The following is a 27807-nucleotide window of genomic DNA, read 5'->3' on the forward strand; positions in this document are numbered from 1 at the left end:
GCGCTATGACCACTGGGAGATGTAGTCTTGACCGCTCCTTTGTCCTTGATCTCCCCAACGTAGCACCCCAACAGAGGATGAACTACAACTCCCAGGGACCCAAGCGCCGGGGGCCTGGCAGGGTGGGAGTCTGCATGGCGAGGAGTGGGGGTCGTCTGGAAAAGCTAGGGCGCAGCAACCGGGGTGAAGGGAAAAACGGGGCTTGTTGAGGGGCAGCGGGGAAGAAGAGGACACCCAGAAGGCGGCGGCGAGCTGAGTTGGGGAGGGCAACCCGAGAAGCGGCGGGGCTGGGGCGGGGCCGGGGCGGGGTGCGCGGGGTGGTGGGCGGGGCCGTCTGCGTCACGCGGCGTGGGCGGGGCCGCAGGGGGTTGTCCGCCCGCGGCACGCACAGCAGCCGCAGCCACCTCGCGCCCGGTCCCGCGGTCGCAGCTGGAGCCGCAGCCTTTGCGCCGTCTCCTCAGCCGCTCTCTTCGTGGGTCGGTCCTTCCGGCACACGGGCTCCAGCCGCGCCCGCAGCCGCCCTCCGAGCCCTTCAGGCCGCCCCGGTCTCCTCGCCCGGCCCGACCCAGCCCGTGAAGATGGTGGACCGCGAGCAACTGGTGCAGAAAGCCCGGCTGGCGGAGCAGGCGGAGCGCTACGACGACATGGCCGCGGCCATGAAGAACGTGAGTTTCTCCTCCCCCCGCCCGCCGCCTCGCCCCAGCCTCTTTGCAGACGCGGGCTTTCGCGGGGTCGACTTGAGGACTAGTCGCCCATCGCTCCTGCAGGTTGGCCGCCCCAGAGGGGGCTGGGGAGGGTCCTGAGAACGCTGAGGACCGGGTGTGACGCGGTCTCTCCCCGAGCGTTCCCCAGGGCCGGCGGCGCTGCCGCTTCGGCGCTCCCCACGCGCCCGCGCTGGGGCGGGGTCTTGCAGGGCTGGTCTCGGGAGCGGGGTCTCTGGCCGCTGCGCCTCCGGGTCTGCTGGGGACCTGAGCAGGGGCCGTGCGCATCCTTTGTGCCCCACTTCCCCTCCTCCCAGCCTGGCCGTGTGGGGGCGGGGGACCGCATGGATGCGGTTCCTCTTTTCTCCCTGATGTCTGGGCGGCGCCTTTCCCATTCACTCAGCAGGTCTCCCGGTTTTCTAATACTCCCCCCCTCTCCAAATCTTCCCACTGCCTCTCCAGCCAGATCCTTTAGGACCTCCCCGGGAAAAACGTAGGCTGTCCTGAAAACCTGGGCTGCATGGTGCAAAATCGAAACCTCCTTGCTCACGTTTTTCTTAACAAAAGGCTCCTCTTTCTGCATGCCCCAAAGCAAGTCCTCTTGCTTTTAGGAAGGGGGAACGTTTGTCTCGCTAGCGTTTTCATTGATTGTTCTCAATATGTCATCTCCATGTTTTCCTACGGCTTTCGTATTGAAAAGTGTTGGTATTGTCTTTAAAACAAAGGTGAATTTAGCTGACTGGTTCAGTTTGTGACATATGCTTTCTTTTTTAAATATAGGCACACATCTGTCGAAATTCCTATAAGTTGAAAAAATATTCTCTGATCTGATATTGCAAACAAAGCGGTGGTGGGAGGCAGTATCAAGTCATTCCAGAAGATTCTGCATTTGTCGTATTGCAGAGAGCCTAGACTGGGTGGAGGCTGGGAGGAGTTATTTTAAAGGGGAAAAAGTCGTCTTTTTTTTTTTTAATTTGTTTTGTTAGATGCATCTGAAGCTTTAAAAAAAAAAAACTAGCGCATCCTCAATGCTGATGAAAAGAGAATACTGATCTCCAGTTGTCGCATTTTGCAGATTCCTGCTTGTATTGCACCATTTTGTCAGTAACACTATATTCATCTAATGGGTGGTCAACCAGTTTGATATTAGAGGATGGGGGAAGTATTGAGCATTATTAAATGAAACGTAAAATTATCTAATGATTTCCGTCTCCCACTATTTTCATATCTAACTTCCTGCCTTATGTAACAAAGGTTTTAAAACGCATCTCCAGTGTGCAGCGGATGGAGGAGTGTACCTTGCCTGTTAAAACCTTTTTAATGAAGCAGTATAGGTATTACAGATTAATTCTTGAATAACTTTACTGGCTCACAGAAGATGACAATGCTGATGCCTGTGTATTTAAGCCAGCTACATTAACAAAGAAGATTTTTATCTCATTAAGGAAGAGAATTGATTCTGAAATTTGGAGTACTGCTGTATTAATATTATTGCCACAGTTGCTGTCTTTAAAGCTCAAATGATGTAAGTTGCACTTTAGCAGATATCAATATCTTTAGTTCACATTACTTAGACTCTTCTAATTTTTCCATATTTCTAGTTTCACAGGAAAGCGAGTGACCTCGCTCCTATATCCATAGCAACCCAGTGATGTCACACACAATGACACAGAGGCTGCAATGCACCTAATGGGTTGGTAGGGAGTATGCAGATGGCATTTGTCCAAGGTAATGCAGAAATTAGCAGATAAGCCAGGTGGAATTGAGCATTTTATCTTCCACCGGATGAGAATTGGTTCCCCAAATAAGAATTTCATTATCCTTAGACGTGCAAATCAGGGACATCTAGCTATGCCTGTTCACCTTCCTATTTGTAGTTTTCTCAAAAGTTTATAAGATACAGTCGTGTTTTTAAACATTTGTCTCACTATTAAAATTGGGCAATGAAGGAATAAAGATAGAAGTTTTAAACAAGAATATGTTTATGCTCATAGTGCAGGGATGAGCTGTATACATGGGTTTATTGCAAATTATTAACTCGGCAGGTTTTAATAAAAACCTTAAAAAATTATGACTTCCTACTGGGGCATTTTCCGTAAATGTTAGGGAATGAGAATCCATTACAGAACAGTTTAGCTTGGGATTTGGAAAAGTTGTCTTTTGCTTTGTTTATGTTTCTGCTCCTTAACTGAGTGTGGAGGAAAAAACAGTTTATAAAATATAGCAGACCTTTTCCAAATCTGTTTACCATGATTTTGAGGAATTAGGCTTACCTCTGATCTGCATTTTCCTCATCTGTAAAATGGGTCAACACCTGCTTGAAAAAGTTGTGAGGATTAAATAAAAAATATAGTAGGTGCTTAAGAAAAGGTAACTATTTATAAAACTTTGTTTCTTCCTTTGTTTATAAAAATCATCTCATCAGAGAATTTGGAAAATACAGGAAGATACAAAGAAAACACTCAGTCCTACCACTTGAGTTCTCTTCTAAGGCTGAAGTCATCCAGATGCTAGCGTGATTAAAGTTATTTGCATTGGATGAAGTTACCCTTGTAGTAAAGAGTTAGGACCTGTCATAGTTGTAGGTCGGTGACCAGGATAGAGATAAAATGGTGTATTCTGGGAAGGAGGAAAGAAGGAAGTTTAGTCTTTTAAGACACATGTGTAGGCTTGTATCTAAAAAGAGCAAACACCTAGATGTTTCCTACTTGTTAGACAATACTGACTTGTTCTTTGGATTTTAATAGCCTCTTGAGAAGTTAATATTCTAAGTAGGCTACTGGTACTTTCCTGGGGCGGGGGGCAGAAAATGTTCTGGGCTACTAACTTTGTTGAAGTTACTGGGTTAAGCAATTTAACTCGGGTGTGTTAGGGGGCATTAGTGGCAAAAGGCTATCTTAATTATATAAAAAAGTCTTCGTAGTGGAATCGATATACTTAAAAAGTTTTTACAATGTTAAATATTCTGTTTTTCCTACTAGCTCTTCCAGGAGGCTAGATCAATAGCCATTATCACTAATGGAGTAATGACACCTCTGTAGACTCTTCAGAGGTGGAGTTCTGCCAGCCATTATTATAATCAAAATCATGTGGTTTCAGTTGTTCTCTTTGGGGTGGAAAGAATACAGATGACAGTTTGCTTTTTATGTTAACCTTCACAGTAACTGAAATGACTCTTAAGTGCCTTTTCTAATAATTTAAACAATTTCATATGTATCTTTTGGATTATATTAAGATAAAAGATGTTGCTGAATGTGCATCCTCATTACAGTCCTTTGGATTAACTGCAGACCCTGGGGAGGATTTCATCCCCTAGTACTTGGAGGAAGCCTTATTTATTTATTAAACCAAGCTCTAAATTATTATAAAGTGGAGGAAATGATTTTGTTTTTATTGAGGTAAAAGTCACAACATAAACTAACCATTTTCATGTGTACAATTCAGTACATTCACAATGATGTGCAGCCATCACCTCTATAAAAAATAGGAAAATGATATTTTTAAAAAGTGATGATGGTCTGGCTATAGCTGGCTGGATTTCAGCACATTACTGATTCAGGAATGTGTCAATAATGCAGGGCTCACAGCCAGTGGTAATCAGTATCCCTTTCTCTTTGTTTTCTAACATCTGAACCTTTCAGCATAAATTGAAAAGGGGACTTATTTTGGCTAGATTTGTATTTCCACTTAAAAAGTTACAGAGCTTAAAAACTACGTTGCTCACACAAATTAATAAGAACAATTTACCTGAAATCGGAGCAAACTGTTAACTATTTGGAGATTATAGGAATTTTGCTGGTGTTCTTATTATCACTCATTTTCCACCCCAAGACTGACTTTGTTAGACACACTTGCCCTGCTGTGTGGCACCGGTTCCTGCAGTGCTGAGAGTGGTGAGCTATTCAAGCATGGGCTTCTTGTAAATAAGATGTTAAATACATTGTTTTGGTGTTTCTGAGGCTGCCAGGAACAACTTCTTGTCTCCAGTATCACCAGCCTTAACAGTTTTATCTGGCAGGGCATCTGATTCTTTCTGTATTCCTACCAGATTCCATGAGATGTGGAAAAAAAGAAGCAAAGACCACTTTATATGTTTAATAGTCAAAGGGGAAAAAAATCACATATAAACCATTGTCTTTTGTCGTGTCTTCTAAGCTCTGTTTGTTAGAGCTTGACCAGATATTCGAGACTATAATTATGGGGAACCTATATTTGTTGTCTTTCTAGGCTATAAAGGCTATCAACATGAGCTGCCTTATGGCCTTTCCTCTCATAATCATTTTTCTGCTGTCTTCCCCAAATTCCATGTTAGGTATTACCTATCATTTGGTTTAGTACCAGACCATATTATCTTGCTTTAGACTGGCACTTGAAATTTTGATTTTACCAATTGATGAATTTGAGTCATAAAAAAAGTTACATGAAAAGTGATCAACAAAAATTCCCAAAAGAAAGCTTTAATTTTAAGATAAATGGTTAAATTTATTTGGTTCCATGATTTTGCAGAAACAATAAAAATTTGTAAATCTTGTAAGACTTTGCATGAGTCTTTTTTCCTTCCATTTAAAAGAACTCGTGAAGTCCAAACCAAATTTTCATCAGCATATCACTTGTAAGAGTGTCCCACAGAGGTAGATTTTTCTTTATCTAAGTTGAATACTGTTAATGTGGTGCATAGCATTAGTTGCATTATGAATAAGTAGATAGAAATGAGAGTGTTCTTACATATATAGATTTTTAATATGACTTTTTTTTTTTTTTTTTGCGGTACGCAGGCCTCTCACTGTTGTGGCCTCTCCCGCTGCGGAGCACAGGCTCCGGACGCGCAGGCTCGGCGGCCATGGCTCACGAGCCTAGCCGCTCCGCGGCATGTGGGATCTTCCCGGACCGGGGCACGAACCCATGTCCCCTGCATCGGCAGGCGGACTCTCAACCACTGCGCCACCAGGGAAGCCCTAATATGACATTTAAAAAAAATTCCAAATAAAACTCATTGGTCTTATCCTTTTAATCTTTGAAGTGATACCTTATTTTTGGAGAGGTGTAAAGCCAAACTTGGTGAGTAGGACCCAGCTGTAGTGTCAGCTTTTCCCTCTTAATAATTCTGTTGCTAGAACAGGGGTGCCAGAGCTGGGGATATGACAGTGACAACAGTGGGCAGCTGAACATGTGATGACAGTAGTGCGAGAGGAATCCCTCATCCACCCTCCCCCACCGCCGAGTATGAAGAGCAGCTGTGGTGGTGTGAGAAGTGAGAGAAGGCAAAGAGGTAACAAGAGGAAGGCTTTGAAAAATGAAGGTTTGTTTTGAAGAGAGAGATCATTTAAAACTTCTTTAGCTTTCTGAAAGGAGTTATTAATATGGCACTTAAGCTACCATATTCAAATAACCAAGATGTAGGAAACAAAGTTGCTTGTGGTGCCGATACTTTAAGGATGTAGAAAAAAGCTTAAAATATTTTTGACTGAATTGTTTCAATTCAGTACTATTCAGTTCAACACAGTGCTCCTTTTGTATGGGTCTAACATGAAATAGTGAATGAGTATGTCTTTGCAGCCCAGCATGGATAGTCGCCATGCAAACAATCCCATACTCCCGCCAGGACATTCTTACATGAGGGCCTGCCTGGCGTGGCTAGACGCGGTGGATAGATGTTATTTTCAAATCATACTCCACTCTTCACATATGACTCACCTCTGGTCTTTCTAACTACATCTGTGTAGTAAAAATAGAGACTTAAAGTTTAGACACTAGATTTTTTTTCTAGTAGTTTGAAAATGACCCAATGCGTGAGGATAAGGAGAAATAACAAGATAGGGTAAGAACAGCATTCCGCAGACAAGGAAAGCTGGTGGGGACAAGTGAATAGGGAAGAAAAATTTTAGAATATCTTGATTTTGAGATGCTCTGATCTAAGGGACTCTGGTTTTTGGAAGGCTGTCATCAGTGGGACAGACCACTGATGACAAAAATGTCTGGCCTTTAGGACACTAGAAAAATGACAAGTATCACCATAATAGTTCCCTATGCAGGGATATTTCCATCATGTCTTTCTACAGGGTTTTGTACCTTGCTTTTTCCCCTTGATATTTCAAGGATGTTTTCTTCTGTTATCAGTATTTTCAGTGGCTGAACAATCCTGTGGGTGTGTCATAATTTAATTTTTATTTAGCATTTAGGCCATTTCCAAATTTATAAATAATATTGCCATGAATATCTTTGTGGCTAAAGCTTTCAACACAGATTGTATATTAGGACAGAGACCCAAAAGTGGAATTTTTGAAAGAATTGCTAAGAATTTTTAAGGAACTTGAAACCATCACTAGTACTGGTATGTATCTCAAAAGTTTTGGAAGATGTAATTGTTTGGATAGATAGTACATACACATGGTTCAAAGTTCAAGGATACCCTACTGCCCTTTCTGCTCCAGAAAGAGAAAATGAGGTTAAACGGGAAAGTTTAACTGCAAGCTTATTTGTGGCAAGCCTCTCTTCTGCTTTCTTGTGGTTGGAATGAGTACCTTTTTAAAAAAATTAAAAAAAACAAAACCAAAAAAACTAATGTGGTAACTTTCAAGTATATGCAAAATAAAGATAATAGCATGATATAACCCCATATAACCAGTTTCACCATTTGTCAGCATGTTGGCCAATCTTCTATCTATATACTTTACTACTGTTCTGGTCCCCTTGGTATTTACCATCTTGCAAGATGGTTTTTTATTGACCTAAAATTATGCCTTATTTCTCACAAATGTTCCAGTTACCAGCAAGATCTCTTTATATTCAGATTTGGCAACCTCAAAGCAACCTCTTGCTTAAAGCATTTAATCCAGGTGGCAGATAATTTTTTCCTTGATTTTAAGAGGAGTGTTTCTCTTCAGTTGACATCCAAGTGCTGCTTCCCATCAGCCTTTGCTCATGAGGAGGAGGAAAGGCTGGATGTGTCACGAGTTGGGAGAGGAAAGATGGTGCTGTGTCAGGTAGGTTTAGAGAAGGGTTTTATCGATACTGGACTGTTCGTTTTTACTGCCTTTTTTGGGAAAGGGACAACAAAGGCTGATATCTTTTGTCAGTTCTGGCTTTTATCACCAATCTGATAGAAGTGCTAAAATCCAGTTGATTTGTTGAGGGCGATGTGGATAAACAAGTTTCGCTTTTGTTCGGTTTTGTTGCTTGCCAGGCATTTTAAAAAAATCATTTTTGCCTTAAAGTCATCATGGTACTGGTTGTAGGTATGAGTAGGTAGGTAGGTAGGTAGGTAGGTAGATATGTACATACACTAGCTGTCTGGGACCAGACGCCTTGGATTTGAATTCCATGCTCAGAAGTATGGAGTTGACTAGTTTAATGATACCAGTAATTTAGGTGAGTATACTTCCGTTTTATTTTTTTACCATTCGAAGGTCCGGCAGAAAAAGGCTAGATTTTTGGAACCGTTTATTGAGGAAGAGAAAACACCATGGTAAACTTCAAACAGCTATAGTAATAAATTGAACTTTAAAATTGCATAAAATATATTTCTATTAACATTACTTATTTAGAACTCTGTCTAGCATATAGATTCTCAAAAACATTGAGTGAATTATAGCTAGTTCTTATTTTGGATTTATGGTACTCTTGCATTTTGATCATGTTTTTCTCTTCATAATCTGGCTGGCTGTATAAATACATATATATTTTTTAATGAAGGATGATTAAGGCTAGCTTTTTAGCAAGAGTTTACATCTGTTGTGAAAATCACATCAGTACTATAATTTACTAAGCTGTTACGGCATAGCATTACCCTGAAATGTTGATGAGTTAAACTACACATCTGGACCACAGTGGAAAACCTAGCGTACTTTTGGGTATGACGTTTTTCACATCTGTTCTATAGACTTCTGCACTGACTATAATATTTTTGGGAAGATAAGATTTTAAGTTACACACTGTCAGATTAAAATATTGCAATATAGTTGGACATTTACTGTCACTTGGGAAGCATCTTTCTATACTTTTCCCATTTAATTTGATAACAGTTTTATAAAGTGATGGTCCCATTTTACAGGTGGAAATGTTTAAGTAATTTGCTTATTAAGGCTTGAGTTAAAAGTATTTTTTTTTCCCTAAATCTCGGCCTCTTTTATTTTTCATTTTATTTTATTTATTATTTTTTTTTCGGCCTCTTTTAAAAAGTTTTTTAGTTTTCAAAAAGGAGTCATAGGTGAAGTGTATACATGGATACTGGTAATCTTTTAGCTATTGTCTCAATGATCTGTTTTCATTAATTTTAGTCAATGTTCCATTGTTTGTAGAAGCTTTGAAATTCCTTCAAACTGCTGTATATTTAATATTTTTCCATTTGGTTGTCCTTGAGAGGGTTGTTACATAATCCAGGTTTTTAATACAGAACAGACTTCTTTAGGACAGCCCTAAGATGAAATACTCAATATGAGTGTCATCTTTCTTTTAGAAAATATTTGGTCCCATGATTGTGGTGTGTTTTAAATACGATTTAACAGAGGAGAACTTGCAGTTTTTAGCATAAAGAGGTAAGTACCATGGTTTTGCCATTGGAGTCTTACAGGGATTGCCAAGAAGTGAAAGGATGCCACTCAAACTGAATGGAAGAGTATACCTCACTTGAAAGAAATGGGAGGAAGCTGCGAATTTTTTGTACATCAAAGATAATATGGTCTTATGTGGAATTCACAAACTGGAATGTGGAAACATGTTTTGAGGGGATTTAAGTGAAGATCAAAGGAAAAAAAGAATGTTAGCTTGAATATTTTGTAGATGTTCTAGGCAGTGGAAGAAGTGAATGGTACTGATCCAGAGTTCACACAGGGAAGGTAGAGTTGTGAAGGGATTATTGAACGTCTGTAGGAACATTCCACACACAGAAAGTGAAGGTCAGCCCAGTGCTGTGGTATCAGGACACTGAAGTCACCCTGAGCATCAGGGGAGATTTCCTAGAGAAATGATAGCAGAGCAGTGAGGGGTGGATGTTGAGGGGAGGGGAAAGGCTGGAGGAAGGAGTGTCCAGGCAGAGGGAATAGCATTGTTTAGTTGCAGAATGTACAGGGAGCAGAATCTGTTGCATGATTGATCCAGTCACTATTGGTTGCACTGAGAAAATGTTAGGAAATGAGTCCAGAGAGGTCAGTAGGGGCAGGGCCAGTTCATGAAGGGCCTTGTGGAGTTTGGGTTTTTTTCTTAGGCTTTGGAGAGTCATTGAGGGATTTCAGGCAGAAGAGGATCATTATCCGATTTTTGGTTTGGAGGGAACCTTGGCCGCATGTGGAAGTTGAAGAGTAGGACAGTGTGGCAGAGGGACAAGACTGACTAGTATTGCAGGGTCTGCTCTGAAGGACCAGGACATGGACAGTGTTGGCAGATTTGAGAGAGAGAATTTGATGGCTGGAGATAGGAGGAGGAAGGAGAAATGATGGAGAAGATCAAGTCAGTTGCCGTCATGCTGTGTTTGAGGAAACATTTAAGTGGCAGTAAATGGAAGTATCATGGCTACAAGTTAATTCATGAAAAGCTCTTAAAATGGCCTGGCACAGGTTAAGCACTCAGTGTTACTTATTATTCATTAAGTAAATAAATACTTATTTAGGAACCACTAATGGCCAGGTTCTAGTCTCAGACCTGGAGGATATAATATCCCCTGCCCTCACAGAACTAACATTCTAGTGGGAGTCTCCTACCAGGCATAATAAGGTCACCTAGGCAAAATTGAGAGTTGAAGTCAAAATGAACCCTGGGGAATCCCACTTCAGTAGTAACTGGAATGAGGAAGAAAAGACTAAGTAGCTGGTGATAGAAAACCAAGAAAGAAAGCTAACAAAGTGGACAAGAGTGTCAAGAAAGGGGGATTAGTCCGCAGTGTTAGATCCCTTATGAATTAAGATTAAGACATAAGAGAACATGGGATATGTAAGGTAGGAAGACAGTTGATGACGGTGGTAATGGGGTGAGGAGTGAATGAAAGGTGAAGAAATGGTAACAAGTATAGGCTAATTTTCAGAAACTTGATTTTGAAGGAAACGTGATTAAAAGGCATCGTTTATTTTAAACCTCAGCTTGGACTACATGTTAATGGGAAAGTACAGGAAAGAGAGTGACTGATGGGAATATCTTGAGAGGGAAGAAGCATCTTGTTTGCATACAGGGAGGAGGCGGCAGTGGCAGTGGTAGGGGCAGTTGTTTGTCAAGTAAAGGCCTTTGGCCACTTCCCTTTGAAGAGGCAGTAGTGAGCAAGGGTTGCCAGGAAGTGAGTGCTCAGGGCCCGGCTGAGGTTAAAAAGGCCTTAATTTGTAGTGACTACAATCTAGTTTTTTTTTGGTCTCTCCCTCTCCCCTACCCCGCCCCATATTTTGGGTATAAGAGTAGAAAGCAGGCTGGGTGGTTCTATTGATGGAGCATTTGTGTGTTTTAGAGATGGTATAGCAGAAGGACAAGGCACAGGAATGTTGATATTAATGCAAAAATAATTGAATTTGATGGATCTTGATGAACCTTACAAGGAGAAAATAAAACCTAATGGAAAGAGGCTGAGAAAAATGGAGAGGGCTCAAGAGCAAGTCTAGTAGGTGGAAGTGAGGACTGGTAACATTGAAGGATAGGTAGGAGTTTGGTTTTATTATTTTTTACTTGTTTTGGCTGTGCCGCACAGCTTGCAGGATCTCAGTTCCCCAACCAGGGATTGAACCCAGGCCACGGCAGTGAAAGCTCCAAGTCCTCACCTCTAGACCACCAGGGAACTCTTCCCTTCTTAAAAAATTTTTTGTTTTGCTTGTTTCTTTTTGCTTTATTTATTTTTAAAATTTATTTATTTATCTTGGCCGCACCTCTTAGTTCCCTGACCGGTGAAATCGCCGAGTCCTAACCAGTGGACTGCCCAGGGACTCGCAGGAGTTTGATTTTAAAAGTGAATGGTTGGGGGTGGGGCGGGGGGGGATAAATTAGGAGTTTGGGATTAACGTATGCACACTACATAAAATAATCAACAAGGACCTACTCAATACCCTGTAATAACCTGTATGGGAAGAGACTTTAGAGAATGGATACATGTGTATGTCTGAGTCACTTTGCTGTACGCCTGGAACTAACACAGCATTGTAAATCAACTATACTCCAATATAAAATAAAAATTAAAAAATGAATGGTTGTGAGTGAGGTTAAAGGTGTGGTTTGGGGATAAGTTGTCAGAATCAATGAGATAACTGAACTGTTGTTTAGAATTAATTTGAGGGAGTAGCCTTGGATAAGGAGGTAGGGCCAGAGGTCTGGATACAGGTAAACAATCCCAAAGAAAGTGAACATGGGGCTTCCCTGGTAGCGCAGTGGTTGAGAGTCCGCCTGCCGATGCAGGGGACACGGGTTTGTGCCCCGGTCCGGGAGGATCCCACGTGCCGCGGAGCGGCTGGGCCCGTGAGCCATGGCCGCTGGGCCTGCGCGTCCGGAGCCTGTGCTCCACAGCGGGAGAGGCCACAGCAGTGAGAGGCCCGCGTACCGCAAAAAAAAAAAAAGAAGAAAGAAAGAAAGTGAACATGACATTGATTCCAGGAGAAATTTTAGAAGCAGAGAAAAGGCATGAAAGAGAAGGTGATTGTGAGGGAATCAGTATGGGCTTATATAAGAACCTGCATAACTAATTTTGATTTAACTAATTTTTATTTTTATTCTATTTTTAAAAGATATTTATTTATTTGGTTGCACCGGGTCTTAGTTGCGGCAGGCGGGCTCCTTAGTTGAGGCTCCAGTTAACTAATTTTTAGAATAGGGTTATTTGACTGCTAGCCAAGGGAGTGCTAGAGCAGAGTATATCTATTTCCTGATTTGTGAGGTTAAATGGTGAGCTGCAGAGCTTTGGCATTTGTCCCGGTTGTTGAAAAGTGAGATCAGACTGGAGCAATGGGTGAAATCTCGGCTAATGAAGTGGCCTTGTTTTTGCTTCAGGTCCTTTACCTTGACCCTAAAATTCAACTGTTCGTTACATTTGGTGCAGGTGGCACTTAACAATAGCCATCTTAATATTCGTTAAGTTTTTGTTTGTATCAAACTACCTAAAGCAAATATTTCTTTTTTATCACAGTTCTTTATACTGGCCAGGTAGTTTGGGTCTAGACTTGCTCCTGTGGGGCCAGAAGAACTACGAAGAGGCCAAGCCCTCTCATCTCCAGGTTAACCCAGGCTTCTTTGCCTGGGGAAGGTTCCCAGCAGCGAGCCCTGATTCACAAACACTTCTCAGGCCTTTGCTTACCTCATACTTGCTAATGTTCTACTAGCCAAAGCAAGTCTCATGATCAAGTTCAGATTATAGAGTTGGAGAAATATAGTTCTTGATGGAAGTTCTTGATGGAAGGAGCTGCAAAATCATTTAAAAGGAAGGAGATATACACAGGGTTGGAGGGAGTTATTAGGGCCATTTATGCAAACAGTCTGGGCTGGATACAGCCTATGTAGATTCATGTCACTTAAACATTCGGAAGTGACAGTTGAGGTACTGTGGTTGATTCACTGATGAGTGAAGTGTGCTACTTGCCCTTAAGGACTTTAGTCCTTTTAGGGGAAAAAAAGGTATACAGTTAAACTACAAGGCATTAGATATAAGCAGTAAAATAACTGCAAGGTGAAAGTTACACACAGAGTAAGCAGTAGTTAGTTCTGCCTGAGGAATTTTCAGGCTTCAGGAAGTTAAGTGTAGTATTTGAATTAGGGCTTAAAAGATGACATATAGAGAATTTTTCTTCATAGTTCTGGAAGTGCGTTTTAGGTGGTTGGAAAAGCATGATAGCAGAGGATTGTGTAATATGAGGAAGAGTGCGAGGCCTGGGTCTGGGTGTTGATGACTTGCAGCAGAGTTTTTCTACCTTAGCTCTATTGACATTTGGACTAGATTATTCTTTGCTCTTGTATGTGGCTGACCTGTGCGTTGTAGGATGTTCACCAGCATGCCTGGCCTCTGCCCGGTAGATAATATCTAAATAGAGCTGCTTTTAAAATGCAGTGTACCATAGGTTATACAGCGTTTTCAAATACACCAGCTTATTTACCTTCTTCCCCCCGCCCCCCCCAAAAAAAAAGCAGATCTGTGGTAAAACTAGCAGTTATAAATGTTAGTTCATTTGTGCTGAATTCAGAAAATAGCCCGGCTAAAGTGTGAAGTGTTGTATTCTGAATAGCAGACTGAAGAGTACTGATAAAAGAGTGCTGGCAAATTTGGGGGGGAAAGAGTCAGGATGATGAGGGGAGTTGTATCTAGATCATAGAAACAGTTAAGTAGAGAAGACCTAAGGGTATGAGGACTATCTGTTTGAAGAAGTGATTCTGGCCCCAAGAAATAAATTTCTTAAGGCTAGCGACTGGCAGTTTTAGGGGAGATAAACTTAGCTTTATATTGAAGTCAAGTACTTCTGATGTTACTCTCTAAAGGTGGATTTAGGCAGAATTCTCACAGGTGTCCAAGTAGAGGGTTGGAAGACCACCCAGCAGGGTCTGTAAGAGGGAGAGGAGCACTGCTTTGGTTCGTGTTTGTGTGTGGATTGTCTGTAATTTGAGAAGTTGTTGTTTTAGTATATTTCTCTCCTGCCTTTTTTCCCCATAGTGGCAGAATTGAATTGCTTCATAATGAAGAATACCCATGGTAGGGAATGTAAAATTCTCCCTTTTCAAGTTTGCTTAACTATATCTGAGCAATAGAGATAACGCTCTCGTTCTCATTTTTGGCGAGGCTATTGAGAAATATTAACCTATGTCAAACTACATAGTTCATTTGAAAGCACAAGAGGAGGATTAAATAAGAGGTAGAGGTTCATGCTCTATTATAGTGGGTTTTCTATGTAAGAGACCACATGTTAGGAAGCATGAAGTATTTGGAATTCTGAACTTGTCAAACAAATAAGCTAATTAACTATTGACATGTGTGAAAGTGCTGTAGAGACTATGGCATAGTGCAGCAGTTTTATTTTTATAGCTTTTTTGAGATATAGTTCACATACCATACAATTCACCCATTTGAAGTGTACAGTTCACTGGTTTTTAGTGTGTTCAGAGTTTTGTAACCATCACTAGTATCTAAATAGAGAACATTGTCACCTCCCCAGAAGAAACCCTGTACCCATTAGCAAGCAGTCACTGCCCTCTGCCCTGCCTCCCCACCCCCACCCCCCACCCCCCCACACAAAAAGAGCTCTGAGCAACCACTAATCTATTTTCTGTTTTATAGATTTGCCTGCTTGGGACATTTCATGTAACTGGAATCATAATATGTGGTCATTGGTGATAGGCTTCTTTCACTAGCCTAATATTTTCATTGTCATCTATGTGGTACCATGTATCAGAACTTCATTCCTTTTTATGCCTGAATAATATTCCATTGTATGGATAATGCTACATTTAATTTATCTTTTCATCTGTTGACATTTGGATTGTTTCCACTTTTTGGCTGTTTTAACTAATGCTGCTGGGAACATTTGTATGCAAGTTTTTGTGTGGATCTCATGTTTTCATTACTTTTGTATATACCTAGGAGTTGAATTGCTGAGTCACGTGGTAACTCAACATTTTGAGGAACATTGTTCTGCAGTTCTTAACCTGGAGAAATAGACCTGTGTGGATCCCATGCAATACTGAATCTTTGAGGTTTAGGGCTGCTAGGGAGAGTGTTTTACAAAAAGCTCCTCCTTGGTTAAGAACCAGTCATATAGTGGAAAACATATGGGATTTTGAGCCATGAGATTTGCATTCCATTCTTTGGCTCTGAGCTTTAATTTTCTAAATTCTAAAATGGAAACAACACTACTGAATCATAAAGGGTTATCTGGAGGGTCAAGGAGGAATTATAATTTTAGTGAAGAACTCATTTTTTTTTTTTTTTTTTTTTTTTTTTTTTTTTTTTTTGTGGTACGTGGGCCTCTCACTGTTGTGGCCTCTCCCGTTGCGGAGCACAGGCTCCGGACGCGCAGGCTCAGCGGCCATGGCTCACGGGCCCAGCCGCTCCGCGGCATATGGGATCCTCCCAGACCGGGGCACGAACCCGTATCCCCTGCATCGGCAGGCGGACTCTTAACCACTTGCGCCACCAGGGAGGCCCGATAGAAGTATCTTTTAAACAAAGAGTTGGTATTTAAGAATGAAACACTGGACGTATTCCATTAAATTCAAAGTGAAACAAAGATGCACATTATAAGCATTATTAATATTGTCCTCGTCCTTGCAGTAGATGTGATACAGTATAAGAAATCTAACCACGGGAAAGGACAAGTGATATTTGGAAACCATAAAATTAGGTAGGGAGTAAACTGGAAAAATGTTAGAATTAGTTCAATGAAACAGGGCTGAAATCTATAGTATGTATTTCATATCAGCCCTAATCTGTGTAAAGATATAATGAAAGATTTTTATGCAACTAAGTTTTGTTTTGTTTTTTAAGGTATTCTTGGTAGAAGTGAGGTGGCGAGCACAAAGCAGCAGATGTGGGTTTGAGTTATTTACATCAGTAAACTTGTTTACATAAAATTGCTGGCTTTGAGCTTTTTTTTTTTTGAAAACTTGGTTTTCAAAATTGACTTTAAACTTTAATCGTGGATGTGATTAACTGGGTAAATTATGGAGAGGGTTTGAATAGGTACTACTGGTAACAGGTCAAAATTCAACCTCCTCAACCTTGACTGCCTCCCAGCCACTCTGTTTTCAGACCCTTCTAGAAATACAGTGAGAGCATACAAATCCCTTTTTAATGGCTACCTAGAACTCTGTTGTATGGATGTTTCATAATCTAGCCAGACTTCCATCGAGGACCATTTAGGTGGTTCCAGACTTTAGCTGCTACAAATGATGGCAGTGAATCAGTTTCTAGAAGTGGAATGGCAGAGTCAGAAGTTTTCTTAGTATTTGTAATTTTGATAGCTGTTCCCAATTGCCCTCCATAAAGTTTGTACCAATTTACGGTTTCCAACAATGGATGAGAGTACCTGTTTATCCACAGTATCAGCCTTCACAGTGAGTCATCAAAGTTTAAGTTTTGCCAGTCTGATTGGAGAAAAATTAGCATTTATAACATGAATGAATTTGAGTACTCATATTTTCCTTTTTTTTTTTTCAGTTGTCCATTCCTTTTGCTCACTTTTCTATTACTGATTGGTCTTAAATGCCTTTTAGGAAGGTGTTTTTTGTTTTTGTTTTTGTTTTTTTGGCTGTGCCGCTGTGAGGCTTGTGGGATCTTAGTTCCCCAACCAGGGATCAAACCTGGACTCTTGGCAGTGAAAGCATGGAGTTCTGACCAGTGGACCACCAGGGAATTCCCTGCAATAGCATGTCTTAAAGTACATCTTTTTTTATTGGAGTTTAGTTAATTTACAATGTTGTGTTAGTTTCAAGTGTACAGCAGTGATTCAATTATACATATATATTTTTTTCAGATTCTTTTCCATTATAGGTTATTACAAGATATTGAGTATAGTTCCCTGTGCTATACAGTACGTCCTTGTTGTAGAAAAGTACATATCTTAATTAAAAAGTACTTCATTGCTAAAAATTGCTAGCCGTCAGTCTGACAACACAGGGTTGCCACAAACCTTCAGTTTGTAAAAAAAAAACTGCAGTATCTGTGAAGCTCAGTAAAACAAGGTACAGCCTTTATTAGAGAAACTAGCCCTTTCTCTGACATGTTGCAAGGTTTACATCATCAGAGACTCAGGGTGGGAGAAAGAGCACAGGATTTGAAACCAGAGGACCCGAGTTTGTGTCCCTGCCCTGCTGTGTGTTAGCAGCATGGTTCTTGGGAAAAAGTCTGTTGATTTCTCTGCATCACACTTGTAAAGTATAATGTCCACCTTGTTAGGGTAGTTGTGAAAAGAACATAGGATTTGGTGGCTGTCAGAAAAGCCCAGGTTCTCAGGAAGCTCTCCTCTCATCCATGAGACCTTGAGCTTGGCCCTGAATATGCCATGGAAGTTTCATTTTTCTTCTAGGATGTTCCTCTTCCTGGAATGTTTCCCTTCAGCACAGTTTTTATCCAGGGTCATTGCTGCTGGCTTTTATTTATTTATTTTAAATTGGTAAATTTTTGTGTAGCCTTTTTTTTTCTTTTTTTTAAATTTATTTATTTATTTTTGGCTGCATTGGGTCTTCGTTGCTGCACGCGGGCTTTCTCTAGTTGTGGCGAGCGGGGGCTATCCTTTGTTGCAATGCGCGGGCTTCTCATTGCCGTGGCTTCTCTTGTTGCAGAGCACGGGCTCTAGGCGCACAGGCTCAGTAGTTGTGGCACACGGGCTTAATTGCTCTGTGGCATGTGGGATCTTCCCGGACCAGGGCTCGAACCCATGTCCCCTGCATTGGCAGGCGGATTCTTAACCACTGCTCCACCAGGGGAGCCCCTTTGCTGGCTTCTAAAAGCCCAGGTGATGAGCTTTCCAGGCAGAGTTTGAATATGTATTGAAGGTCCCCAAGACTTACCCCATGTTCAGTGACCTGCCAGGACTCAGCGTATAGCTGTGCTCTTGGCTGTGATTTATTACAGTGAAAGGATGCAAAGCTAAATCAGCAGAGGGAAAAGGTGCTTGGGGCGAAGATCAGAGTAACCAGGTGCAAGTTTTCCAGAGTCTTCTCTCAGGGAACTCACACAGATTGCGTGTGTGAAATGTCTGCTGGGAATCTCATTAGAGACTCAGTACCCAAGGGTTTTTTTTGTTTTGTTTTGTTTTTTTGATGTTTAAAATGTTTATTGGTATTTTTTAATAGATCTTTATTGGAGTATAATTGCTTCACACTACTATGTTAGTTTCTGTTGTATAACAAAGTGAGTCAGCCATATGCATACATGTATCCCCATACCCCTTCCCTCTTGAGCCTCCCTCCCACCCTCCCTATCCCACCCCCCCATCTCACCCCCATCCATTGAGGGATACTCACAAAGGCACTTTCTGCCTAGCACATACTAAATTCAAGACTCCTAGAAGGAAAACAGGTGTTTAGCATAAACCACATTGTTTGGACAAACATTTTAGGGACAGTGAGCCATTCTTAATCGGGGATGGTGGGAACCCTTCCAAAATCTTAGTTCTCAGATGCTAGCTGAGGGTCAACTTTGCGAGCAGACCTTTCTAAAGATAGCAGTCTCAAGGCTGTGTGTTAACTCTTTTTTGCACAGACTGTACTTCAAGTTTAAGGCATTTTGCCCACATGTGCAAGACATGACTTCAGATTATTTTCAAAAATTTTAATTTGAGATTTAGCAGGTCATCTCTAGAATACATGACTAATTTTATGCAAGCAGAACAGTGTCACATTTACTTGCAGTGGGTTATTCTGCTGCCTGCACGGTATATAGATAACTGTCCATTACATGGACACTGATACTCACTTTGCACCTTGTCATGTTCTTCTTTTTGGTGTAGGGTGTTCATATATAGCAGTCACTGCATTTACCCGTTTTATGGCCTCTTGGCCCTTTCAGGTGATAGCACTCCTAGGACCAAAAATGCTTCATGGGGCCAAATGTTACACCTGGTGTCTGCTAACTCATTTTTTTTTTTTAATTTATTTATTTTTATTTTTGGCTGTGTTGGGTCTTCGTTTCTGTGCGAGGGCTTTCTTTAGTTGCGGCAAGCGGGGGCCACTCTTCATCGCCATGCACGGGCCTCTCACTATCGCGGCCTCTCGTTGCGGAGCACAGGCTCCAGATGCGCAGGCTCAGTAGTTGTGGCTCACGGGCTTGGTTGCTCTGCGGCATGTGGGATCTTCCCAGACCAGGACTCGAACCTGTGTCCCCTGCATTGGCAGGCAGATTCTCAACCACTGCGCCACCAGGGAAGCCCTCATTTTTTTAATAGACTATTTTTTAGAGCAATTTTAGGTTCACGGAGGAAAGCACTGAGGTCCCGTGTGCCCCCTGCCCCTCCCCACTGTCAGCATCCCAGCGTAGTACGCTTGTTACCATCAATGGACCTACACTGACTCACCATTAGTATTCAAGTCCGTAGTTTACATTGGGGTTTAGTCTTGGTATTGTACATTCTGTGCATTTTTACAAGTGTGTAATGACATGTATCCACCATTAGAATATTGTACAGAATAGTTTCACTGCCCTAAGGATCCTTTTTTCTGCCTGTTCATCCCTCCTATCTTATTTTTTGGATGTGAACAGAATGTGAATTTGTTCTTTGTGGAGATTTTCAGCTTTCCTTAAGTCAGGGCGTCTTACTCACCATCATAAGTTATTGTACAAGATTCTGCTTGATAGAAATACATTTTGAGTAAAGTAAGCTTAATTCAAGTTTAATTTAAGGAGTTTAAACATTTGAAGTTGCACTCATTACAATTTAAGGTTCTCCATAGGTAAGTTGAAGACTTGTGAGTGACTTGGTGCTCCAACACCACAGGGTCAGAAAGTCATCTAAATAGCTTTCCAGGAATCTCAAGGGTTGCTCCTCTTAGGTAGAGAAGATTTCTGTCCTCATCAGCTCTTAGGGGACGACAGTTGATAACTAATTAATATCTGATGCCTTAGCAGCTGGGATTTGGGGAGTTTTATTTCTTAAACTGTTGGTGAGAATAACAGATTTTTCTAACTTTTTGCTAACAGCTCTCTCTAACTCACTGAAAGAAATTTGAACTTGAGCTAGTATCATAGGAGTTGAGAAGAGAAATCTTAATTTTATTTTCAACCAGAACATAAAACTGGAGAATGTGCAAACTGTCCACATTTTCCAGTAGCCATGACAGTAAAATTTGGGGACCACATATACAAGTATTGCATTCTTAGAAACAGTTCAGTGACTGTTTTGAAAGACATTACCTTGCTTCCCAAATGATACATATCTCACATCTTCCTACACTGAATAGGCATTCTATCTTGGTTAAACCTTTTTTGAACACTATGTGGATACTTTTTTTGACCTTTTAAAAAAATTATCTTGACTTTTGAAACTAGTATGGTTGGGTTCTCTATTTTAATGTAAAAATCACAGATTATCTCTCATACAAGTCATTTTGATATTAAGGATTTAAAAAAATATTCTGATTTAAGGTTTTTAGAGAAATCGTAGTTCCTTTGAGCAGACTTTTTTTTTTTTTTTTTTCTTTTAGAGTTAAGGATTTTCCCCTCTAACATAGTTTTTCAGTGGCAGAGAACATCTGGGTTTGTCCCAAATGTGGTTGAGTTACTGTATCTAAAGGTGATGTTGGCATTTCGTAATCTCCATGTTCCAGTTTGTCTGAGGCAACTGGACAAATTTTACATAAGCGCAAATGGCTACCTTTGGGCTCTTTAGCCCAACTTTTGCAGCAGGAGGAGACCTAACGGTATAGAGTACTGGTGAGGTAATTTGAGCTTTAAATAGTTGCTGGCTCTTGAAATAAGGATAGGATGATTTAGGGGAAAGGCCAGAACCCGATCTCAGTGGCCGTAGGCACCGCAGCTTCTTGCATTGGAGACAGTTATCAGGTTACTCTAGAGGCGGCTAGTCTTCAGTATCTGCACATTCAGTGAACATGGGCTGGTGTCCTATGGTATGCGGGCCTCAGGCCTACAGAGGGCTCTCAGCCTGTTTGAAAGCCAGTCTGGGGAGTTATTCCAGGCTATATGATATTAAAGTTTGTGGAAAGGAAGTGATGTAAGGGAGCTAAGGACTAGAGAAGAGCATGAAATGGAGAAGAGATACTTGATACAGTATCTGTTATACACTAGTAGCATTGAGCAGAAGATAAACGAGATGATGTGAGAAATACAGAGGCCTCCTATGGCTAGACTTAAAGTGAAGGGACATTATTCAAGGTGTTCTCAAAAGTAATTGCTCAAGGGAATTTCCTGGCGGTCCAGTGGTTAGGACTCCGGGCTTTCACTGCCGAGGGTGTGGGTTCAGCCCCTGGTCAGGGAACTAAGATCCCGCAGGCACATGACTTGGCCAAATAAAAAAAGTAAATGCTCACATCTCTATAGCACTTTACTGTTGGGAGCACTTTATTATTCATCTGATACACCCTTATAATCTTATGAAAGAGGTAGAAATCTGTATGCAAACTGAGGCCCAGATAGATGAAATGGCTTGTCCCCAAGGTCACTTAGTAAATGGTGGGACTGGAAAGCCCCAGTCTTCTGGGTTATTTGCATATACGTCAGAAATGGACAGGAGTGACAGTGGCTGAGGGCTGGGAATAGTTTCTCCAAAGTCCAGAATATATGGAAAATTGGATGTGAGATGATAAGCCTCCTATTCGGGGGAAGCAGTGTTTCCACGGTGGGGGGGGGGTGCACTCAGAGAGTAAAAAGCACCTCTGTGCTGGTTTCCTTCTGCTCTGAAGTCCAGTAGAACCAAAGCCCTGTTCCCCGACTCTGCATCTGTTTCCCCTAGGCCACCTCTGGCAGAGCTACTGCTGCTGTCTCGTTTTAGAGGGGAGAATCAGTAATGCAGAGTAAAAGGTTAGCATAAGAGAAAGCACTCAAAAACCTAGGCATTTGAGAGTGTGTTATTTGCTGGATGCTGTGAGAATTAGTAAGCAAAGCATATGAACTAATAAGTATGGTTTACATTCTGATTTGATTGTATCTGAGAGGAACTATTTTAATTACACAACCAGTTTCCTTAAGTATAATCCTCTCCCACCCCAACCTCTTCCTTGATAAAAGAGGAATACATACCAAATATAATGATCCATACACGGGTAAGTCTCTTGGAATCCCAGCCCTTCCTCCCCCAGGTACTTTAGCTTATCTTTTTGGATTATATCCCAGTACCTTTCACATCTCTGAGTAATATAATGTTACATGGAGGCTGTGGTTGATCTACACAGGGAACAGAGAGTAGCCAGTTTTAACTGGGGGTGGGAGGAGTCGAGCTGGGCAAGATTGCGTAGAAGCCATGAGTATAACTTGGTTCTTGACAGTTGTCTAAGGGTTTTCCAGGCAGGAGCACTGGTAGTTGTTCTAGGCAGAGGCAGAAGAACAAAGGGCAGAAGTATGAAGGTTTTTGCAATTAACATGTTACCACTGGAGCGCAGGTACATGAGAGAATGAGGCGAGGAAAGCCTCTAGTCTGTTGTAAGTCATAGGAAAGAGCTCATGATCTGGGGTTTCTGATAATGCTGTTGACTTAGTATGTACCAGTTTAGATATGATAGTTAACCAGACAAATAAAAATGTGACCTCAGAATAGGAAAAAAAAGTAAGAGCTCAATCACTCCTTCTTGTAAAATTTTCTGTTTCATATGGTTGTCAGACACTTAGAGGTGTATGGCTCTGACATCACAGAAATCAGGTAATATAAATGAGTTTTAGTCATTTGATTTAAATTTCTTTATTATATGCAGTTGTTTGGTAGTCATAAAAATACACAACATTGGTGTGCCGTTGCTTTAGTGTCCTCCAGGCTCTTAGTGTTTGGGACGATGAAGACCTTCTAGCACAAGTGAAAGAAGCATTAATCCCTGTTGGCCACCTCAGCTCAGAAGTGCTTTGCTCACCTCTCCATTTTATTGCTGTTGTATTCAGACACTACAAACACATGTTCCCCAAGTTGCTAATATGTCAGTGATCAGAGTCAATCCCGTGCCCCCAATTTTGACTTCCTTTCTGGTGTTTGTAATTTTTATTATTTTAACATAAGAAAAGCTTCTTTGTTTCTCAAAAGTCAGCTTGAAGTTAACTGACTATTTTCTCACCCGGTAGGCAAGATACTCTCACCCAAAATGGATGGGACTGACGTTTGGTAGACAGGGCAAGGTTAGGAAGAAGCTGTCATTCTTTTTTCTTAAAAAAACTGATGAGATATATAAGCCATCTACACTTAACATCCTTAGGATCAGTATGTACGTAATGTTGCATGAGAGACTTGTTGACCTTTTGTAATTTAGATCAAATTTCAACTTTACATCTAAGAGTTAGACTTGATAGTTCTTTCCTGGAACAGCTGTGTGATAATAAGCCTATGTGTCCTTCTCTAGGGAGAAAGCCGGGGTTCAGGCACCATTGAGCCAGTTGCAGTTTTTTCCCTTCTTTGTTGCTCCTTCCCGTTCCATCCCTCGTCCATATACCCACACAGCCTAACTTCTGTTTGTTGATTACTTTAATCAGCTGGTAGATCTCTTTGTGTTTTAGTGGCATAAAGATATAATTAACCCAGCTGGCATCATCTGTACCATAACAGCTCTTTATTCTTTCCTCCTTAATAGGTGACAGAGCTGAATGAGCCACTGTCCAATGAAGAAAGAAACCTTCTCTCTGTGGCCTACAAGAATGTAGTTGGGGCACGCCGTTCTTCCTGGAGGGTCATTAGTAGCATTGAGCAGAAGACGTCTGCAGATGGTAATGAGAAGAAGATAGAGATGGTCCGTGCTTACCGTGAAAAAATAGAGAAGGAGTTGGAGGCCGTATGTCAGGATGTGCTGAGCCTGCTGGATAACTACCTGATCAAGAATTGCAGTGAGACCCAGTATGAGAGCAAAGTGTTTTACCTGAAGATGAAAGGGGACTATTACCGCTACCTGGCCGAAGTCGCCACTGGAGAGAAGAGGGCGACCGTCGTGGAGTCATCTGAGAAGGCCTACAGTGAAGCCCATGAGATCAGCAAGGAGCACATGCAGCCCACTCACCCCATTAGATTAGGCCTGGCCCTTAACTACTCCGTTTTCTACTATGAGATCCAGAACGCCCCAGAGCAAGCCTGCCACTTGGCCAAGACCGCTTTTGATGACGCCATTGCCGAGCTCGACACTCTCAACGAGGACTCCTACAAGGACTCCACGCTCATCATGCAGCTCCTCCGCGACAACCTCACGCTCTGGACAAGCGATCAGCAAGACGACGACGGTGGAGAAGGCAACAATTAAGGCCCCCAGGTGGACTGGCAGCACACGCTGATGCTACTACTGCAGTCTTTATTTTTTTCCCATGAGTTGGGGGTCGGGTGGGGGAGGGAAAGGGAGCGATGACCTTCCTAGGGAGAAACCCACGACCTGTCCTGTCTTTGATCGCCTCTTTGACATTTTTGCCAAAATACCACTAGTGGAAAGTCAGGCTAGCTGTGCTGGTATTGGAATAGCAGCCTCACACTGGCATATGGACTGTTCTGTAGATTAATGCAAGTGGAGCTGTCCTTAATTTAACTTATTGCTAGAAAATAGGGTTTTAAGATGAAAAGAAAACTTAAACGGAATAGCCCTCATTCAATAAGTTCTGTGGTTCCAGTAAGGATTTTTATGTACATATGCTCTTGTCTTTTAAGTTCTGGGTACTTGCTAGCTCATCTGTTTTATCTGTGCATTTTGTTTTTCAGGGTGTACTCTACCAGACATGGAATAGTTAAAATCCCAAGCTGATAGACTTAGAACATAAGGTATATTTATCCTTGTGGTTTAGGCCTTGCCAGTTTTCAGAAGTTTCTGATTAGTTGACAGTATTAACACTAAATTGCAGTTTACAGTATTTCTACATTACAGCCATATGTGACATCAAGCCACTGATTGTGTGCTTTTCTTATTTGGGCTTTTACATCCTTATTCAGCCTCATCCAGGTTGGTTTTGCTGTTATCTGTCTCCTAGGCCAAAAGGCTTGCCTGAGGAGAATCAAAGCTACTTTAGGTTTTGTTTAATAGGTGCTTGGCAGATGGCTGTGGGATTTTTGTCCTTCTTTCTTCTTAACTTAAATCCACCACAAAAATGATTAATCACTCTAATAGACACGTTAAACACCACACAAATAGAGGAACTTCAGGTCTGTATGTCATTTGTTGTGCTGATGTTTCCAGAGAAATCCTGATGTTCTTCAGCTGCCGTAGCTCCTTCCTCAGGGACTGCACTGCTGTCACACCCCTCACCTGAGTCTTCCCTACTGTACCTTGTGCCCAGGGCATGCACTCGGGCGGGTTGAAAAGCTGCTGGGTTGTAGAAGTTGGCGGTGGTTTTGAGAAAGTTTGTGGTGCAGTGTGTGAAAATTCAGGTGCTAGGAGCTTACTGGTAGAAAAATCCTGAAGGAAGAGCTCTATTCATAAACATTCTGTCCAATTTCAGGAGCCTCGTGTGTCAGTTTTTCCTCCCTGAAAACACTCCTTCCCCAAATAATCGTTGTAGGAAAATAAACTAAACTCATTATCAGATAATAAATACTTAACTCCTGTTTGACCAAAACTTTTTCTATGTATTTTTTTTTCTTTTTAATGAAAGCATGGAAGTTGGAAATTCATTTGTGCCATCTGTACACGTTTTAGAATTGAAGGAAACCACGATGCAATTTCCACAAGTTTGTTTCAGTTAGCCTTAGGTCCTTGGTTCTCATTTTGGATAAGTCTTAACACACGACCTGTTGCATGGGCATTCAGCCTTTTTTATAAAGTCAGTAACAGCGTGAACTGCTGAGATAGGTAATGACGCCAGACTTGTTTGTTTCTTTGTTTTATTCAGGCAGGGAGAGGATGAGTAGTAATTGAGGAAAACCTGACAGTTGCTTTTGCTAAAACCAGAATGGCTCTTCCAGTTGTGAAATGCACGTGTTGACCAGGATCCAGGTGACAGTGAAGATAGAAGAGTGTGACAATGCTCTGTAATGTGGCAGTTACCAGAAGAGTGTGACGATGCTCTGTAATGTGGCACAGTTACCCAGCATGACTTTCCTTAGAAGGCCCCCTCCATATGCTAGAGCAGAAGTCCCAACTAACCAAACCTACCAGAAGAACTAACAGAAGAGAGCTTTATAGCTTCTGTGCCCTAACAAGGGCCTAGGGTCAATGCCACGGATGGGAACAGATTTGCAGGGGTGGGGGTGGGGTTGGTGGGGTTTTCCTTAATTTATCTTCATGTCCAGTGAGCAGTGTTGTATCCTTTCTTGTAGCATTTGGAAATGATTTACTGGAATTACAAAACCTATTTTTCTTTTAAATTTCAGCTTTGGCTCTGGCTGCTTTTTAGAATAATGCAAGATAAAACCATATCTGAGGGCTACAAATGAAGGAGGGAATGGGAGACTTGATGTTTAAGCAGCTTGAATGGTTTATTTTCTTTTCTTTATTTTTAAAGAAATGCACTTGCCTAGGATGCTGTCTCTCCAGTCAAATGATTACTCCTCCATTACTCTTGATACAATATTGTGCATGCTAGTGTTGTATTTCTATACAGTAGCTTGAAATTTATTAACTTATACTGTAGGTGTTATGTATTCCTATGACAAAATTAAGTCTTCAAATTTTTTAAAGTTTTTTTAATTTAATTTTTCCTTTTGGGGGTAAAGTTTGCTCTACCAAATAGTGATCGTAACAAATTGATCTGTTTTGGATGTTGCTATAGTGACATGCAGTTATATATTTTGTTTTTAAGGGTTGGGGGGGAAGCAAAAGAAACACCAGTGTTAGCTTAATCTTAATGTCTGGTGTTTGTCATGGTGAAATTATAACTATTACAGTGTAGGAGAACAACGAATATGTTCTCTGAATGAGCCTTTGTGCTTTTTGTCATGTTATGCAGTGAACTATTTTTAAGGTCTAATCAGTGATTATTTTTCCAACTCCGTGTTTCTCTAAGGAATTATTTCACACACGGACCATTCTTAGCAGTTTTCCTCAGTGATGGAATATCATGAATGTGAGTCATTATGTAGCTGTCGTACATTGAGCAAATAAACTTACAGATCTGATGTCAGTGCTAGTTTTATTTAATGAGTTGAAATTTTCCTTTGCTTTTGAAGGTTTGATTGGACATGGGTGTTCTCCCCCACTCAAAGAATGAGGTTGGACTGCAGGGGGAAAGGGGCAAAACGGTGTATATTGGAAAGTGCCTACCTCTGGGAATCAGACCTGGGTTTACTGACCTTAAAAAATGATCGCATCTTTTGGGTCTCCATTGTTTCTCTTATGAAACGAACCTTAAGTTTGAATCATGACTCTTTTCGATTCTCGGGCACATGACTAAACTTCTGAGCCCTGGGGGTGGGGGATATAGGTCTAAATGAAAACTGGGTCACGTGCCTGGTTTGGTATTTCTCAGGTGCCCATTGGAGATCTCATTATGTTTTAAATGAGGTGGGTTTTTGCATTTTAAGATGTTCATTCATAAATATATTGTCTTGGGTTTTTAAGTCTTTCTGAGGTGGTCAGCAGCCTGCTGTTTCTGATGGCAGCTGTCAGGATG

General features: G+C 41.4%; 1 protein-coding gene across 1 annotated transcript; it reads left to right on the forward strand.

Annotated features, from left to right (window-relative positions):
* The first annotated feature begins 374 nt into the window (after positions 1 to 374).
* YWHAG (tyrosine 3-monooxygenase/tryptophan 5-monooxygenase activation protein gamma) lies at positions 375 to 27313 on the forward strand. Its single transcript, XM_060120117.1, has 2 exons — positions 375 to 665; positions 23862 to 27313. Exons 1-2 carry the CDS (start codon positions 579 to 581, stop codon positions 24516 to 24518), a joined length of 744 nt encoding a protein of 247 aa, XP_059976100.1. The 5' UTR covers positions 375 to 578; the 3' UTR covers positions 24519 to 27313.
* The last annotated feature ends 494 nt before the right edge of the window (positions 27314 to 27807 follow it).

The sequence above is a fragment of the Mesoplodon densirostris genome, chromosome 16 (genome assembly GCF_025265405.1).
Source record: "Mesoplodon densirostris isolate mMesDen1 chromosome 16, mMesDen1 primary haplotype, whole genome shotgun sequence".
In the NCBI taxonomy this organism is placed as follows: Eukaryota; Metazoa; Chordata; class Mammalia; order Artiodactyla; family Ziphiidae; genus Mesoplodon; species Mesoplodon densirostris.

Coding starts and splice junctions, on each gene's coding strand:
- YWHAG (XM_060120117.1), top strand. CDS start 579: ATGGTGGACCGCGAGCAACTGGTGCAGAAAGCCCGGCTGGCGGAGCAG. Junction 666..23,861: donor TGGCCGCGGCCATGAAGAAC/GTGAGTTTCTCC, acceptor CCTCCTTAATAG/GTGACAGAGCTGAATGAGCC.